This window comes from Mchenga conophoros, linkage group LG16 (genome assembly GCF_057382185.1).
Source record: "Mchenga conophoros isolate Kocher_MC1m ecotype Shallow Benthic linkage group LG16, M_conophoros_male_GT1.1, whole genome shotgun sequence".
Classification (NCBI taxonomy): Eukaryota; Metazoa; Chordata; class Actinopteri; order Cichliformes; family Cichlidae; genus Mchenga; species Mchenga conophoros.
Window position 1 is genome coordinate 14,232,271 of NC_140541.1, and position 19,837 is coordinate 14,252,107.

The following is a 19,837-nucleotide window of genomic DNA, read 5'->3' on the forward strand; positions in this document are numbered from 1 at the left end:
TCCGAAATTCTTCAAAAAAACATGTCATACATCAGTTTTTTGCTGCCATTCATGTAAATATAATTCCAGAGCTTAATGGGAATATTTGGTCTGCGTCCTGGATTTAAGTTTTGATATTTTAAGATGTCCCCTTGGTTTTTTTTTGGTAGGAAAAAATTACAGACAAATTAAAAAGTTTAAAAATATATTTTTCAAATTATTCAATTAAATTATTATTTCAAATTGCAGCTTTATTAAAGAATAATTCCTGCTTATTTGGCCACATTTGCATGCACATGCTTTCTGTGCATGCAAAATTTGCAAAATTCTAAATTTGAATCCCCCCAAAATACCAAATGCTACATTTTACACATGTGCGCATCACACACACACACACACACACACACACACACACACACACACACACACACACACACACACACACACACACACTAGCTAAACCATAATTATTATCCACATGGTCACAATACCCAGGTCACTTACCCAGGTGTTGTTGGAGCCTCTTTGTACTTGCATTGTCAAAAGCCTGAAACGTATGCTCTGTCAGACTCAATGTCATTTTTACCAGTCAGAGATGTTTGTAAGGCATTTATAATGATTAAAATGGAGCTGACTGTGTTGTTTGCCAAAGTGTGCAGCACAGAATCCTTACTGTGCAGGAAACAACAAATATTAGCTTAACACTGGTAGGAATCAGAATTCTAACACCTTTGATTTTGTGACTCACCCAAACACAGTCGTGGGTATGTACTGAAATATCTGCACACACTCCCACCCACAGACTCAAACACAGGCACTTCTGGTCACGGACATCAATTAATCATTCTGGTTTTTTACAACTCCCTCAGAGTGCTAATCAGATTTTTATCATCTTCGACTCTTTCACCACCTTCACACTCCATCTCTTTCTCTGCACTCTCTGTCCGTATCATCTTTCAATAAGTTTCGCCAGCGCTCCAAATACAATTTAGCAAAAAAAAAAATCACAGTGAACAAGACTCATGAGCTCAGGGAAAAAAGACCTGCAGAGATGTGGGAGAAGGTGCCAAAGCCTTTGTAAACTATAAAGCCTGATACTGTTTACAAACTGTAATATTTCTGCATGAATATTGTCAAGAAAAAGTGACAGTTGAGGCTCTTTCATCTTGTCAACACATCTGCCTGACATTGAGCTGCTTAGATAAGTTTAAGGTGTCTTCTCCTTTTGTTTCAAATGCTCTGTAGAGCAGTTTGTGGCCTACAGAGCTCTCTTCATACACCACTCGATATTCCTTCTCCACCAGTCTTATTGGACCCATGGTTACAGTTGCACATATTGTTGAAAATATGATATTATGACAGAAGTGTTAAGACTTTAAGCTTAATGTCGGACACACACAGACAGATGACAAGTAATACCTGAATCCTTAAGCTGTCGTTTTCTGTAGGAGCGTTCTGCTGCTGGTAAATGTGGCCTTAGGCAGATTCTTTACAAAAGATTTCCCTCATCAAGCTCATGTCTTACTATGATGTAGCAGCTCAGAGATCAAGGAAGCATTTCATCTCTTCTGTTCTAGTTATCATAGCAGACCTAATTTTCCTATCACTGAAAAATACATGAATGGTTAACTAAATACACATTAGGAATGGCAGTTATTAGTGGAGGTGTGTGATGTGGCCTCAGAATTATATCACAATATTTAAAGGAATAATGTGATAATGTTGTTAGAATAGTGAACAAAGAACACTGAACATCTTATCTGCTTTTCCGTCCTTCTTTTCTAGTGATCTGCCACTGAAGACAAACTACCTAATTCAAAATGTGAATCTGATGCCATGCATAATAATGCAGTAGTAACGACACAGCATAGGTCAAACACAAGCAGAAAAATAGTTAAGAAGGCAGTTGCAAAGGAAACGTAATGTAAGTAAAGTATAACATGGCTGCTTAGCACTTTAGTATACCAATAGCTAAATAATGTCACCTTGTAACTCTTCAGTAACCTGTCACATGATAAAATGTAAGTGGACAAATATTTTCTACCTGGCTTTAAGCAGCTTCTTAATCAGCTGCTTAAAGCCATGTAACCACATCAGTAATTTCCATCCCCCGTCTGCTTTTCCTGTCACACGGAGCGCAACTGGCGAGTTCTCCAGCAGTGCTTAGTTGAGTCGCTCATCACCAACCAGTAGTATCGCCTCCTCGCGTTCCATCAACACCTGGTTGTACTTGACGCTGTTATTTGTGGTTTTTAAAGCAGCAGTTATTGTGCGCTACAAAATGTAAAAGTTTAGCATTGTGACATCGTGTTTGGACATTTTTACAGCATGTAAAAATTGATGCTGATATTATTGTGATTGATGTGAAATGGCACATCACTAATTGCTATCATACACCATTATGTCCAAAATGACACATTACAAACATAACTCTGAAATTTGAAACCACTGCTTCAAAGATAAAGGTCATTGCATATAGACATGAGAATATTCCGACTGTTGACCTTTATGCTGTTTCTGTCCTCACTTATTGAGGATAATGACTGGAGCTTTGGACGGATGTGTTAGACAGTGCTGAGGTTGTTTTTGGACAATCCCTACTTCCTGTACAAGGAGTGATATGTACAGAAGTAAGGAGTACATTTATCAGCAAAATAAAAAACAATGAAGAAACAAAGTCTTCTGGAAACTATTCTGATCTTTTTCTCAATGTTGCTATTTATGACACACAATTATAATATGACAGATCAGCACTGGCCTAACCATGGCCAACACCCACTTTTGTAATAAACACATGTACAGGCTGCATTTTCTCACATCATTAAACAAAAAAGACTTACATTATATTCAAACCAGTGGCCTGCAGGGACTCACTGAAAGGCACGCAAAGACAGTTGTGTCTGTAGTTGCTGTCCTGAGAAAAACAGAAACAGTTGCTCATGAGCTCAGGAACAGAAGCCTCTTGATTTGAAACATGACATTAAAATATTCTAATAACAAAGTAAATGGCTGAATTAAAAAGCTTGGCCAGCGTGTGACATGGTTAACTGTGTTAACTTAAATAAAGGGAGAGAGATTGCTTTCTTTTGGTATTCTTCACTGACGTATATTTTTTACATTTTACTCGATGAGCTCTGCTGGGCTTGCGGTGCTGGAATGTGACTGCATTTTCTATCGTGAATAAGATTTGGGCTTATGTGATTTACAAATAATTGCGTTCTGTTTTTATTCACATTTTACGCAGCTGTTGAAATCAGGTTGTTAATGCTTTGGTAGTGGCTGTTTTAGCTTTGCCTTTTAAAACTACATTTTTAAAAGGGAATAACTTACTAAAAACAAGCCTCGGTTGTCTGCAACTATTTAAACTCAGTCAACTAGAACATTGGCAAATGTATTTATACAAATCTAAGAGGTCAGCAGTTTTACTTTGCATTCATGGAGCTCATTGATCTTAATTTGGATACATATTGGAAAGTGTTACAGCTTGACTTTAAGTGCAACACAGTGGAACAGTTGCGGGTCATTGTGACACATAGCAAATTGTGGGTTGCAGTGGATGTAAGACTGTGGACGCACTGGCAGCACAGTAATCTATTTTGATAATCTCCTGCCAGTGTGCTGAGGGATAATTAGCCAGATCGTGCCATCAGATTGGGGCTGGATTTATGCAAGTGCCAGGTGTTGTCTGGTCAGTGTTTGTGTCTCTGTGTGTGCAAGACACAGAGCTTTATAAATGAGGCTAACAATTTAGTCAATATATGGAAACACTGAAGCAGTCTGCAGGCACAGCATAGGCATTGATGAATGGCACTTTGTATGCGTTTGAGTGTTTTAAAAGGAAATTCATGTTAATGTCCAAGGTCATTCAACACAGAAGGTCGCTGTGCAGGAGAGAGAACTTGAATGAAGGCTGTTGTTTCTTTTAGTGGTTTGTAAAGTTGCAGGGATTGATTACTGCCTCCACCTTTGTTTGGTTCACAAATCATTAAATGTTACATATAAGACGGTAACATGAGTGACATGAGTTATTGTGGGGGGTTCAAATATTTTCTATCACAAAACCCCCCTTGAGTTTATTGATTAAACATGCACTAAGCCTAACATCATATTGGTTCTCCAGCTCTTCTGGGACGACACCAAGACATCGCCAGACCAGCTGGAGACATAATCTCTCCACTGGTCACACCTGGCCTCCTCCCAGTTGGACATGCCCAAACACCTCGCCTAGGGTTTGTTCTGGAGACATCTTGCTCAGATGCCAAAACCACCTCAGCTGGAGGCTTTAGATGTGGAGGAGCAGTGAGCCCCACTTGAATGACTTGCCTGTGCCCCATACAATGTACAGTTGCGGGAACATTAGTTTTTATCCAGATTGGAAAAGCCAAACATGGAGTCATTAATTCTTACACAGGTTTCATACTGACCTTTTGCCAGCCAAATCTTTACACTGGAAACCACATTACAGACCCACAAGAACAAAAGTCTAAATATACCATCAGTGCCACTAGTCTGTGTACTTGTCAGACCAAAATATGTTTAATATATTCCATACCTATTGTGTTTAACTTAACTTATGGAATGCACTTTAGGTTTATTTACATCGTATAGAGCTTCCTGTACGTTTGCCTGTCGAGTAGGAGAAGACAGTTCATGTTTTTTTTTTAAACATTTCGTTTAGTAGTTCTGTGATTTTGCTCAAGAAGATTACAATTAAAATCATAAGTTAGTTTTGTTATTAATACCAGCTTGTGCTTTGTAGTTCTCCTTTCACATGCTACAGCGCTCTTGTTGTTTTCCTTTTACTGACTCAACATAACAGTGCCCTCTGGTCATCAAACCAGCTTAATGCAAAATTGTTTTCCCAATTTGGTGTGGGAATAAACGTGACATGCCTGCATTCCCTCTGGGATAAACTGTAACACTGCTAGAAAGACCTTGTTGTCTGCCATAGAGTAAATGCTTTTAGCTGGTTTCAGACCGGTGGCAAGATTAATGAAAAAGATGAGGTCGTTGAATCATACCATATCTAGTTTGGCTACAGCGATCCAAATTTGTGTGTTATAAAAATAGAAGTAACAGTTAAGTAACAGTTTTGAGCAGCTTTGTAGAACAGATGAAAAGTGACATTTAACCCGCCATTATACAAACAATCCACACAGCACTTTTACATATACAGTGAACACAAAAGAATTATGGTTACAGAGCAATAACTCCAGAATGACACAATTAAAGTTTAGTATTTTTATTAAAAAAATAAACCCATTAATTATACTCATCAGGCATTAGCAGAATGTACTCTTCCCCAGAGGCTGCATTAATATTTTAAGGAAATATAACAAAGTAAGACATAATACAACACGACCAGCGGCTACGCAGATTAGCCCTCAGCTGTTAGCCTCCTCCTGGGAAGGATTCCTGTGTTATGCCTTTATGCTGATGCAGCTCTAATGTCAGGCAATTTTGCTGTTCATACCATGCTAACATTTATGTTTGAAAATATTGCATGCATGGCACTTCTTTAACTGTTGATTATCAAATGTTTTTTTGGCTCATGGAGTTGACATAGTTTTAAGATGAAGAGGCTTCATATTTGCCTCTGGTTTGCTTCCTGTGGCAGATGGCTGCCCCTCCTTCAGCACAGAGGTTCTTCCTGTGAAAATTGAGTTTTTCTTCCCCGGTGTCACAAAGTGTTGCTCAAAGGGGTTCATCTGATTGTTGTCTTCTCTATTGTTGCTGGCACTGCACCTTACAATATAAAGTGCCTTGAGGTGACTGTTGTTGTAATTTGGCGCTAAATAAAATAAAAATGAATTGGATATCATTCTGTCATCATTCTGTGCTAAAGGTCCATTTCAGATGTTACTCAGAGCAGTTTTTTTCCTCCTGTGAATGCAGTTTTACATTTGTTACAAAAAAAAAGAAGAGTCAATAAAGTAGGTTTTCTATTTAGACCTGTGGTCCCCAACCTTTTTTGCTCCACGGACCATTTTTCCATGTCACGGACCGGCCTTTAAGGTGTGCCGGATAAATACAACAAAATAAAATGATATGAGCAAGACAACTGTGGTATTTTGTAAATATAATAATAAACACAAATTCATTATTAGCAGCGACCGCCTGAAGTGCGCCGACAACATTGAGAGTAACGTCCTCCTCTCTGCCCTTAATGCTCTCTGGTCACTATGGTAACGCGTAAATATTTCTTTCAAAATAAGACAAAACTACAAAACAAATATAAATAAACCCCTGGAAAACATAAATTTCACACCCGAGGCTCAACTCTCACGGCCCGGTACCGGTCCGTGACCCGGGGGTTGGGGACCACTGATTTAGAGAATGCATAGATGTTTCTTGTTTTACGTCAAAAAAGAATCATGACATTTTTGGATTTTAGAAGATTAAAACAAAACTGTTGATGGAGTCACACTAGATTGAAGTATACGGAGATATTTTCTTTATTTGTTCATTGTTTGGATATAGAAAACAGTCTGGAAAGAGATTTCTTGTTCATTGGTAGCTCTCAGTTACTGTGACAAGACTGATATTAGCTACAATTTTGCACCAGTCTCCTCGCTGTGTGCAGGTGCTCATACGAGCCTGAGGCTTGTCTTCTGTGCCCATTTGATATAACCAGGTATAGAAATAGTGTGGCAGTCCTTAGTGAAGAGCCAGCTGCTGTAACCACTTTATCTGCTGTCCAAGGCTTTCCAACACAATGAGCTATTGTTCTCTAACCATGTATTCTACTTTTGTCCCGTCTCCTACTAGTCTGCATTTTGTGTCTGCACTTGTTGCATCACAGTCCTTCTTTCATCTCCCGTCTTTGCTTCTTTGTGCTGAATATTTTATTTGTGCTTGTTTGCAAACCAATCCTTCCATTTTACTTGTTTCTTGCATATCCACTTAAGTCCAATCCATTCTCTTAATTTGTCCAGCCTGACCTTTATTACATCTCCTCTTGCCTCCAGCTTTTGGTTCCATTTCTCTGGACTGTTTCTCCATCCGTGCTGATTTTTTCTTTCCCCTGGCAGTTACTCAACAATGAGTGTGAGCGTGATCATATCAGAGTTAAAAAGTGTGGTGAAGTCAAACAAAGGGGAGAGCTTAATGCAGACGGTGGATTATAGCTGGAAACAGGACTTTGCACTAAAGGCTTTTTTAAGGACGTGGCCTTACTTTCCTGGACGGCCTGTGTCATGCAGTGACAGTGGAAACATGTAGTCTCGCAACGTGCACATGCCGGATCAGTAACGACAGCTACCAACATCAATGTTCTCAACTGTCCATACTGCCCCAGAGCATCACTAGCACAGTCAAAGAGACGCAGTTTATGGCCACTCCCCACTCTGATCTGTCCACCTAAATACCCACTGACCTGTTTTCTGTAAGCTCTTCTGTCCGGCCTCTGCTGACCAATGTAATGAAAAAGACATTCTGTGGCACAGTAAAGTGAATAAAGACAAACAAGCTCTCATTTAAAACTCTGACCTTGCTGCTTATCCGTGTCTCTGTGTACTGGGAGGTGTACGGATATGGGAATTGGAAATCAATGTACCGAATAGGACGAGGCAACGATTTCAACTCTTCCTCTTTTTTTGCCTTGTTCCCTTTCTTTTGTTCAGAGGCAATCACTGCTCTGTTTGTCCTGTCCTTGTCTCTGTTGTGTAGGCCTCCTGTTTTTTTTCCCTGCAAAGAAAAAAATCATTTGTAAAAATCAGAGCAATATTTCAAAAGAAACACTCAAGTAAAAGTACAGTTTCTTTTTGAGACAAGAGCATGCAAAGGATTTCTTGACTGCTACAATTATTTGAAAAGGTGCTTCATATGATAGTTGATGACTTTTATATTTCAGTATTAACAATAATAATAATAATAATAATAATAAACATTTTTAAAGGGTGCTTACAGGTAAAGATGACATAGTGAAATATTACATAAAGCTGACTGTAGCTACACTGTGATATTTTCCATTCTTCAGCTACACACTGTTAGGATCAGGGTTTCTAAATCAGTTGCTACTGAGTAAAGTCTAGGATCTGCTATTTCTTTGTGATGTTGATGTCATGATCCGGCTGCGTGCAGGGAGGAAACGGACCCAAACGCAAAATCACTAGAAACAGGATTGAACTTTTGATGTGAACTGACACATCGACAGGATCAGGAGTGAGTCTATTGTTTTTAATGTCCATAGAAGCGGGAGAAAAATAATCATTGTAACTCACCACCGGGAGTTGCTTAACATCGTCCATTTTATGGCGGCATCTGCGCCGCTTCCTACGGGAAGGGGAAGTGGGCGAAAACAGCTGGGCCTCCGGCGTGCAGACTTGACTAGGGGAGACAGAGCAACTAAGAAACACAGAACAACAACAAAGAGACACAGACAGCTACTAAATACTCAGAAAACTAAACAGAATACAAGAAAGCCAAAGCGCTAGACTATAGAATAAACTGGGGCAACAAAGAGAACTAAGATCATAATACAAAAACTCAGAGACACAAGAAACTCAAAGCACTGGGTCACCGACCCAGGACCGTGACAGTTGAGTTCAATTCAGTTTTACTTTCATATGAAAGTCGCTTAAATAAGCGTCTGTGAGTCGTTTGGTACCGGGCCGCGAGAGATGAGGCTCAGATGTGAAATTTATGGTTTTCAGGGTTTTTATCGTTAACTCGGTTTCCCTGGGTCTTTTCCCGTGTTGTAGTTTTGTGTCTTACTTTGAAAGAAACATTTACGTGTTACCATAGCGACCAGAGAGCATTAAGGGGCAGAGAGGAGGATGTTACTCTCAATGTTGTTGGTGCATCTCAGGAGGGCGCTGCTAATAAAGTTACACAACCACACAGTGAATTTGCGTTTATTGTTATATTTACAATATACCACAGTTTTTGTCTTGGTCGTATCATTTATTTTGTTGTATTTATCAGTGACACCTTAAAGGCTTGTCCGTGAAAATATTCTCTGACATTAAACCGGTCTGTGGAACAGAAAAGGTTGGGGACCGCTGGCTTAAATCACCTTTCTTTCCCATTCTGATGCTGGGTTTGAAATTTAGCGGTCGTGTTGACTAAAGTCAACACTGAAGTCAACACAACCTGTTTGAACACATCTGTTCACACTGCCTTATTCGCTTTAGTGCTGATTTTACCTGTTGTCAAGTTCTGCTTTGCAATTTTAACTTATTTTATGTATTTTATGACTATTGCTTCTTTTATGAAATTTCCCCTTGTGGGACTAATAAAGGTATCTTATCTTATTAATGTTGTTCTTTTGTAAGGTGACCTTGGATTTTTGAAAGGCGCTCTCAAATAAATTGTATTATTATTATTATTATTAAAGTCAGAGAATTGCTGCCATGCGATGTTGATGAGCAGGCAACGAGCAGTAGAATAGGCTTACCCAATGAAGCGAGTGTATTTCCAATATTTAAGGAGGAGAACAGTTACTATTAGCAGACTTCTGTTACAGTATATTATATGTGTACAAATGAAGCACTACTTGCTGGTTGAGCACCAAAGTAAAGGAGTGTACAGCAGAGAGGTGGCCAACTCTGCACTCCATGCCAGTTGCAATTACTGCTATCATTTTAGCTCCAGTGGTTAGAGCTCATTAGAAATCAGAGACAAGCCATTGTCGGGACCTTCGTTAAAAATTCCTTGTAGTAGCTCTAATGAAAGTAAACAATGACATTTGCACATGAACTTGCCAATCAGTCTGACACAAAGACAGAGGCAGGAATTCAAAATCCCAGCAGGGCTCAAAACAGGTGTGTGTGTTTTTCAAATTCAAATTCAAATTTTATTTGTCACGTACACAGTCATACACAGTACGATATGTAGTGAAATGCTTGGACAACTGCTCGTGACCTAAAGAAAACAAAAAAGGAAAAGGCTATGAATAAGATAGGAAATAAATATGAAAAATTAAAAAGGGTAAATTTAACTAGGAAGGAATAGAATATAAATTAAGGTTAAAAATGAAATAACTGTACAACACAAATTAGAATGAAGGGTAAATTTAACTGGGAAGAATAAGATAAAATATATAAATTAAAGTTGAAAATAAAATAACTGTACAACAAAATACACAATATAGAACTATATAAGAATGTATGAAGAAATCTAAATATAAATAAATATATACACAATAACAGCAGCTGTATAAGTATTAACTGGAAATGAAGAATATAGTGACCAGTGTTGTGCAAAAACATTGTCCAGAAAGTGTGTGTGTGTGTGTGTGTGTGTGTGTGTGTGTGTGTGTGTGTTGTAACAAAAGGGAAATAACAGTATTTCTATGTTAGTTCTGCTGCCCTCGGCCTCTCCACTGCTCAAAATGCTCAAAACGTTGAATATTTTCCTACCAGTGAATATTTTTCATGTCCCAGGTCTTTCTTAAGCCATGCCTCAGATTTGTTGAAAGGAAAACAGATTTTCCACCTTTCCCTGGAATATCAGGAGTACCAGGAGGGACTTTTCTCCCAATCCTAATTTTCCAGGTTGACTTATGACTGTTATGACTGTGTACATCCTGCATGTTGATGCTTCTCATTTTGACCTTCAGCCCATCTGTCTTTGTCTTTCTTCAGGACCCCTCAGTGCAAAAGGTGGGCGGAGGCAGGAAGAAGACGGTGTCCTTCAGTAGTATGCCCTCTGAAAAGAAGGTAAACTGGAAATAAATGATCAAAATCAGTTTCACATAGATTAAGCAGAATCTTAAAGGGAATTCTGATTATCTCAAGGGAAGTTACATTACAGTTACATTAGGGAAAACAATGCCTGTAGACTGCAGTCAACTTGTGATCTCCTTGCCTGACCACTCAGTCCAGTCACTGTCTTCACATTTACTTTGGTGTGCCAAGACCACGATAAAACAGGGATTATACAGCAATCAGACAGTCAGATGGCTATTAGTTTTCCCTTGAACTGGCTCAAGTAGGCACTTATATGCCACCTGTTTGCAATAATGGTGATAAATATCAAATCTATTGCCGTCTACATGAGACACATGGTGCTGTACCAGAACCAAGGGCGTGTTGCCACTAGTGACTCTCAGCCACACACTGGGCCATAAATTTGCTGGTGTTGCAACTGATGTTGTAGCTGTTATGATGAGCCGATAGAAGGAAGCAGCGACACTCCTCTGTGAAAACATCAAAACTAACCTGGCTGTCGTCAACTGCATCACCCACAGTTAGAAGATGTTACTGTAGATGAATGAAAATGAAAAAAGATGTGTCCCTCCCTGTAAAGAGACTTACAGATGTGGGTACCATTTGAAAAAAAAAAGGGGGGGGGGGGGGTATGCTGCTGCTCTGTAGGGAAGCAGAAAAATGTGTTAGGCTACTGTACTGTATTAGTATTACATTTAGAAATGATTTCATGTTAAATCATGAAGGTTATGCCAAGAAAGAGCATTACATATCCAACTTTTGATCAAGAAGGAAAGAAGTTCAGAAGGTGTTGCACTGTCTTTTTGCAGAAAGCATATGATACGGTACCAACTGTAGTACTGCTGAATAAATCCAGGAGGCAGGGATGTATGTGAGGGTCGAGGCTCCCTCGATGGAGCTGGGAGGCAGGATGAAAAAGGAAGACAACAGACAAAGTTCATAGATGAGACACACGGCCCAGTAGAGGACATCATGAAGTCTTTTTTGATTGTCTGGTCACAGACTTTCACACCAGTGTCCTGCTGGAGGTCATTTCAGTAAGGAGAGATCATTACAAAGAATGAACATGATTTATTAAGAGACAGAGTATAGATAGGTGTTTGGCCCATCTCAGGGGAACAGAATCCCAGCTGTGAAAGGGATTAGAGCAGGGAGAGCAAGGCCGGGAGAAGGTGATTGGACACAAACAACTTTACAGCGTGGGAAAGTGGGAGTGATAAGGCTTAGATTTAGCTGGCAGCACCTGGGAGCGGACAGATGTGAGACCTTATTGAACTTAGCTCAGGCGGTGCTCTTCCTGTTCCTCCTTGCACAAAGCAGCTGATACTGGTGCTGCTGATACGTCCATAACCCTTGAGCAGGACCAGTCTCCTATCTGTCCAGCTCTCCTAGAGTAACTGGCTGCCTCCTACTATAGCCTCCATGCTCTTTTGACTGTGCTAGGAGACACAGCAAACCTGCCAAAGGAGAAAGGAGCTGCAACCTCTGTAGGGTCTAGGTATGGCCTCATTCTACCAATAGCGAAACTAACCCAGCTAAATGCAAAACCAGTGAAGAAACATAAAAGTCGAGGGGGAATAAATGTCAGCTGTCTCCACCTGTAAAACCATTCCTGTTTAACAATTTCTTCCTTTTCCTTACCAGATTAATATCCGACACAGAGACATTAATAGGACATATTCCAATAAATTGAAAGTATATTTTGTCTGGAATAAAGAAAATTCACGTGTGGACAGTAACGTGTTTTTGGTGATTTTAATTTCCAGGTCAGCAGTGCAGCTGACTGTTTGGCGTTCATGCAGGGAGGGTGTGAACTGAAGAAGATCCGGCCCAATTCTAGGGTTTACTGTCGTTTTTACACGCTGGATCCAGACTTGAGCTGCTTACGCTGGGAGCCATCCAAGAAAGATGGAGACCGGGCTCGGCTTGACGTTTCCAGCATTCGTGAGGTCCGCACTGGGAAGAGCACCGAGACCTTCCTCCACAATGGCCCTCTCTCCGAACATCTGGCTGAAGAAGCAGCCTTCTCTATCATACATGGAGATGACTACCAGGTAAGAATGGAAAAAGAAATGTGTGTCAGCAGAAGAATAGTGTCAAAACATCTGTGTATAAACATATAAACGAAGAAAATCACTAGTGTACACCCAGCCATTAAACCAGTTATCCATGTTTCCCTACAGTCTCTAGACTTGGTGGCATTGTCAGCTGATGTGGCCAACATCTGGGTAACAGGCCTTCGTTACCTGCTGGCTCATCCTTCCATCGTAGGAGGGGCTGGGGGAGGTGTAGCAGGAGGAGGACCAGGTGAAGGAGGGGGGGTGGCCGTTGAAGGAAGCCTGGGAAGCAAGATGAGGAGCGAGTGGCTGACAGCAGAGTTTGCCCAGGTCGATGAAGATGGCTACGGGATCGTGTCAGAGGACGTAGCAGTCGCCACCATCTGCAAACTGTGCCCTGGTATCAAGGAGGCCAAGGTGACAAATATGTAATACCACAGAAACTTGACTTGCAGTATTAGATATGAAGCACCACCAGTGCATAAATGTATTCTTATCTGAAGCTGTATTTTCTTTGACTTAAGAGTAACAGTAAGCTCCAGCTACACAGACAGAGTTAGAGACTGCCTTCAGACATTATCAGAGCAGCACAAGCCAGATTTCCTTTGGAAGTTGGTGGAGACCAAAAACCTAGCAAAAAGAGAATTATTTTGGTTCTATAATCAAGGATATGATATCAGATGACTGCTAATATTGCTCCATAACTGTTGGCTATACTATTAGGAAAGTGAGGGTCAAAACTGTAGAAAAACCACAGCTGCTGTTCACTAAAACTGAAACTCTAGTGTGTTTGTGTTGCACATTAAATCTGCAGAATTAAACAGAAAATATGGAGCCTGATGATCTTTAAATCTTTGAACAGAGAAAGTTGAGAAGGAGGCTGTCACACAAAGCTTACTGACTCAGAAATAACTGGAACATTTGAGTTCTGTCATAACGATTTGCTCTAGGTTTTATACCCATAATGCTAACCCCCAGAGCTGCTGAGATATTGTGCATTAACAGAACTTACACATTGTAAAAAACAGCATCATCATTTAAGCTCTTTGCAATCAGGACTGCATTTCAGAACGACATGTTCAGCTACAATCACAGCTAAGTGATGTGTTTCCAAATAACATTGATTGGAGCAATAGGACATTTAATCCCTCTTGATGACGGATTTGTGGCTGTTCTGCTTTTCTCTTTTGGATTGCTGTTGCCTCACGCAGGACCGCTCCTTCTCCCTTTCCCTGCCTCGTGCCTTATTTGCTTACACACAGACTAAGCTAGGAAACTTGGAGAATATAAATGTCTGCACTGGCACACATGGGCGAGAACACAGAAGATACAGAAAGGAGAATTCAGAGTAGACAGAAACGATGGCTACATTGTGTTATATAATTGAATGTGGCTCGCTTTAATATCCTTAATGAAAAAAGACAAGTAAAATGTAATCCTCTTTGCCAACTTCACTGAATGAATGAGACATAATAACTGAAGTTCTTGCTTAATTAACTGTCCACACTTTCCTATTTTCATCCACTTCCGCTTTGTTTTTCCTCAGGTGCGTCTCCGTTTCAAGGAGATCCAGCGCAGCAAGGAAAAGCTGACCTCCCACGTGACACGTGAGGAATTTGAGGAAGCCTTCTGCGAGCTTTGCACACGGCCAGATGTCTACTTCCTAATGGTGCAACTGTCCAAAGACCGCGAGTGTCTGGACCCTCAGGACCTCCGGCTCTTCTTGGAGACAGAGCAGGGTTTGTCTCTGGCTACCACTGAGGGCTGCTGGGAACTATTGAGGCGTTATGAGCCCTCTGCTCAAGGCAAGGAGAGAGGGCTGCTGGGTCTGGATGGATTTGCCCGCTACCTGCAGTCTCCAGAATGCCAGCTGCTTGACCCAGAGCAACTAGGGGTTTGCCAGGATATGAACATGCCTCTGTCCCACTACTACATCAGGTGAGTCAAACAGATCAACATGACATCTTTTAAAAAAACAAACAAAATTAAAAGGGTTCTTTTTCTGAACCAGTTAAAGAAAAAACTAGGAGTGCACAAACAAACAAACAAACAAACAAACAAACAAACAAACAAACAAACAAACAAACAAACAAACAAACAAACAAACAAACAAACAAACAAACAAACAAACCAGAAATGATTTCTACACCAGAAAATGAGGTGAGCTGTTAAATGTACTGTATATATAAGTATAGTTATGCAAACCCCCTGCAAATCTGATGGGCTTAAGAGTACATCTCAACACCAAACAAATACCACAAGGAACGCGTTTTAGTTACAGGTGCGCAAAACATTTCAACATTACTCTGTCCAGTGTAAAACTCGCAGCTGTCATGGTTCTGGGTCTTTTACATCGAAGTATTCTGTTTGATTTACTTTTACTTCATGTGCTTCTTTAGTATTGTGAGTCTTTAGTGCTTAGTTCCAGCTTCTGTTTTTATTAGAGGTGATGTAATTCTGTCTGTTTCCTGTTTTACAAAGTCTTACTTGCAGTGTGCTCAGTTTGAATTGTGTTCAGCTTTAAGGTCAGTTGTGTCATGCTCCTAGTGTGTTCCAGTGCTTTCTTGATTGTAATTAGTTTTTGTGTTCTGGATGTCACAGGCGATGAAGACTCGTATTTTGCTAAAAGGTTAGCAAAGGCGATTTGACGCAAATTAGCATGTTGTCACAATTTCAGTGGGATTGCAGGTGATTTTCTACTGGAAATGTACATTGCCATTACAGGTCAAAACACCTGGTGAGAAAGCAAGTAAACATTACTTTAAGGCCAAGGGGCTTACATGCTATATGTTTTTGTGGAATTACATATTTGTTATGTTTTTAGACGAATGAAACAAGTGTCCCCACCTCTGAGGTGAAGCTAGTCAGAACTAGTCAGAGTGTATAAAATGAGCAGCCAGTTTGAAGATCTAGAAATGGCCTTTAATAACACCATAGAGCAAAATGTGCGTTGTAAAAATGTTGTAGACTGCATATTTTAACACATTATCATGTATACTACTTTAAATTTTCATTTAAAACCAGTTAAAGCCACATTGTTACACTATTACATCATGTCTGTATGCCACTCTGAATTAATTCAGGGACTGGTTGCTTTTTCAAGGCTGGCTGCTGTAATGTGGGTTGTATTCAGTGGCTGAGAGGAGGAGGCAGAAAACTCAGCAGGACAGTCAAAAACTCACAATGACACTGGTACTGGGAATTCCACAGTGCTTGTCCTTCAATAAACACACTCTTCAGCAAGGCCCGGTTGCTGCTGTTGAGTGGAGACACTATCCCAGCTTGCATCCTACATCCTGCTACCATGTGCTGGATATTCTCTGGGCACCTTTGCACAACCTGCAACTTGGGTCCTGTTGGCTGTGGTAGACTCCTGCTTCTGTGGATCAGGTGCTCTGCCTTTTCTAGCCACTGGTAGAATGTCAGGCACTTCCTTTGTCTGTCGATGGTACATCCCATGCAGGGGATTGGTCATTCCTCTTCCTCTTTCTCATCACCCGCTGTTTTCAGTTGCCTGAGGCACTCTTGGAATGGCTCACCTTGGGGGTGATGTATTTGTGGATGTTTCATGTTTTGGCTCTAATCCTTGCTCTTGAGGTCTTGGACTTCGTGTGGAGCTCCACGCATTGTAAGGAGTTCTTTTGAGGAAATAGATGCCACTGATGGCATCCATCTCCTCCTCTGCCTCCTTGGCTCTTATTTCTACCATTCAGCTAGCTTTCCAGTACCTGTCTTTCCTTCTGGAGGTATTTGGCTGTGCTGACCTTGCACCTTCATCATGCTTCCCGTGGGTCTGTGAGACACCCAGGTACTTGTAGCTCCATAAGTCTTCTTATGGACAGCTCCAACCCTTTACCTTCCCTCTATTTGCAGCCATTCAGCTACACTTATCCAGTCCAAATGACATCCAAATGTCCTCACTGTAGATCCTGGTGAGGTGGATCAGTCACTCCTGGCATGCAGCTTGATGCCATCCATGTCCCAGAAGTGTCTAATGGACACTAAACTTCTTAATTTATATCCCTATCAACTTTTTGAAAAGAGCTGATTGAGGGGATTACAACATAAGGACCCGAAGCACACTGCGTTGCAAGTCTTTATTTTCAGTGTCCTTCATGCTTTTATCAGAGCAGCTTTCCAGTTGCCTTCTTCCCTCCACACCACAGGTCTTGGCAAATAATAGGAAAGGCATGACCAGGTGATGAAGAACAGCTGTGTGGTTCAGCCTCGACTGCTCCACCCCTCCCATGCAGATGAGCCACACACCCTGCCACAGAGGCAAATGCACAACAGCAGTGGGACAGTCCATCACCTTGGTATATTTAACACTTGATGGTAACTTGTGAGACTGCCTTGGAGTTGGCCTCCAGCGTTGTCTCCTTTTGAGTTCCTGATGAGCACTCCAGCATCCGTGTGTGGGACATTAAATTATAGACTTTCCTAGGTGGTGCTCAGGTTGGTCTGACAGGTTTTAAATCCCTGGTCTATGGCTCTATTGGCAAGGACCTGGTGCTGGTGGAAACACTGCACTTGCTAAGCGTCCCAGTAATGGAGTAGCGTTAACGCTCCGAAATCATGACTGCCTGTTAAGCCTTTAGAAAGTTTATTGATTTCTGTATATTTTTCCCTCTTGCCTATATTTTTCAAGAAAAAGATCATTGAACATTGAATTAAATGTTAGTAATATTAAAATGACACATGATTTGTGTTGCTGAATGATTTATTGTTGATTTGTTTTTCACCCTCAGCACCTCATACCGCTCCTACCTGTTGGATGACCAGGTCCATGGAAGAGCAGATCTTGGAGGACTGATCAAAGCCTTGCAGTCTGGTTGCAGATGCCTGGAGTTGGGAGTAACTGATGGCCCAGAGGGGGAGCCTTTGCTCGGGGTTGACTGTGGGCCTGATATCCCACGACACCATCATCATCACCATCATCATCACCACCACCATGCACCAGTCACTATCCGCTCTGCTCTGGAGGTGGTCAATAAATACGCCTTCCTGACCTCTCAGTACCCTCTTTTGTTGTACCTGTGTCACCGTTGCTCCCCAGACCAGCAGCACACCATGGCACAGAGCTTGAGGAAGGTGTTTGGATCACGCCTTTACACTCCAGAAGCCCTGCCGGTCAGCCTGGGAGGACGAGCTACAACCTTACCCTCGCCTGAACAACTTAAGGGACGCATTGTTATAGTGGGGAAGAAACTCCCTCCAGACCATGAAGGCTGTGATGGGGAAGTGTCTGAGGAAGATGAGGAGATAGGCGGAGGTGGACCTCTGGCAGGAAGAAGAATGACAATACCCGGTGAGGAGGAACTGGGTGTGGTCTTGGTGGTGCCTCCACCCTCTCAACCTAGGAAGCTCCGTCTCCACAAAGAGCTGTCAGACCTGGTGGCTATTGCTCGAACTGGAAGTCGTAGCTTCTATGCCCAGCGAGCCAGTCACAAGCAGGCTCAGCAGCAGACTCCCCCCAGTAGTCCATCCTCTCCCAGCACACCGGTGGCTCCCGAGCTGCCTTACTGGACACTGTGCTCTTTAGGCGAAGGAGAAGCTGGACGGCTGACCAGTGAAAGCCCAGAGGACCTTGTTATGTTTACCAAGCGCACCCTAACCAGAGTACGACCCAGCTCCGTGCGTCTGGACTCCAGCAACCCTAACCCACAAGGGTACTGGAAAGGAGGAGTCCAACTTGTGGCCTTAAATCAACAGACCCCTGGCGCAATGTTGGACCTTCACCGAGGCCGCTTCACACAGAACGGAGGCTGTGGTTATGTTCTCCGACCTGCCGTGATGCGGGATGAAGTGTCGTATTTCAGTGCCCACACGCAGGGCTGCGTGCCAGGTGTCCCACCTCAGACCCTTCGTATTAAGGTCTAGATGTTACTCTGTTTTTCCCCAACATTACATTTTTCATTCTGTCGCACTAACCCTCTGAGGTGATGAGATGACTCTAACCTGTGGCAATCGGGATATGTACTTTTGCTCTCTATTCGATTCAGTATCCTGTGTTAGCCCTGCATTAGTGTGTACCCTGCCTCTCGCCCTATGGTAGCTGGAATGCAGGCAGTTAGTGGGGTTAAGTTTGTTGATGATCCTAAATTGCCCATAGGAGCAATGTTTGCCACAAGCAAAACCCTTTTTTATGAGCATTGTAACAGAGATTAAATTAAAATAAACTAGATTACATTACATTGTTCAACCCTCTAAATCAGGGGTCTCAAACGTCAAAGAGCTGTGGGACACTGCTGGCACTGTCATCCTCATGTGAGAGCCACTTTAGTGTTCAAGTAGTACAAAAAAACAAGCAAACAAAGAAGACATCCACAAATATTTCTGAAAATGCAGTGTTTTGTTTGTTTTTTTGTAAGTTTCAGATATTCTATAACAAGACAAAACTGCAAACGTGAAAGCATTTTTTCTTCTCACTCTCAACTGAAGCCTTTCATTGAACTACCAGATAAACAAATTGGTACCCTCTTTCTGGCCGGACACGTGGCAGCACTATAATTATATAATTATAATTTTGTTTGTATTTAACAAAATAAAAATGCAGACATAAGTGTACACATTAGTTTGTGACTGCCAGTGAAAACTGTTTTCTCTACAAATAACTAACAACAAGTTTGTCCTCATGTTGCCTTAACATTAAATCATTTTTTGCTTTTTAAAGAACTTATTTTAACATTGGACTCAACAACAAACAAATCCTCCCTCACAGAAAAAGTCACTTCAAGGGCCAAATTGCATTATATTTCTTCAGGTCAATATACAAGCAGGGGTGACGTGGCCCCTGGGCCGTGAGTTTGAGATCCCTGCTCTAAATACACTAAAACGCAAAAGTGTAAAACAAATTTAACATAAGCTGCTTGTGTTTTACTCTGCAGATTATCAGTGCCCATAACCTACCCAAGCCCCAGGGTTCAGGGGCTAAAGGAGAGGTTATTGACCCATATGTGGTTCTGGAGCTGCATGGAGTACCAGCTGACTGTGCTGAGCAGCGGACTCGCACTGCTGCTCAGAACCAGGATGACCCACTGTTTGATGAGACGTTCGAGTTTCAAGTAAGTTATGTTACTACATTATGAAACTGGCTGAAATGTTTGCTGCTGCTCTCTATTTATTACATTT

General features: G+C 41.5%; 1 protein-coding gene across 1 annotated transcript in view; it reads left to right on the plus strand.

The window, feature by feature from the left end:
• plcl1 (phospholipase C like 1) overlaps window positions 1-19,837 on the plus strand; it is a 127,255-nt gene that overhangs the window by 66,060 nt on the left and 41,358 nt on the right. The window contains exons 2-7 of the mRNA XM_085248944.1: window positions 10,566-10,640; window positions 12,416-12,703; window positions 12,833-13,123; window positions 14,253-14,644; window positions 17,455-18,580; window positions 19,594-19,770. Of these exons, the coding sequence (XP_085105070.1) occupies window positions 10,566-10,640; window positions 12,416-12,703; window positions 12,833-13,123; window positions 14,253-14,644; window positions 17,455-18,580; window positions 19,594-19,770 (2,349 nt within the window). The remainder of the gene's footprint in view (window positions 1-10,565; window positions 10,641-12,415; window positions 12,704-12,832; window positions 13,124-14,252; window positions 14,645-17,454; window positions 18,581-19,593; window positions 19,771-19,837) is intronic.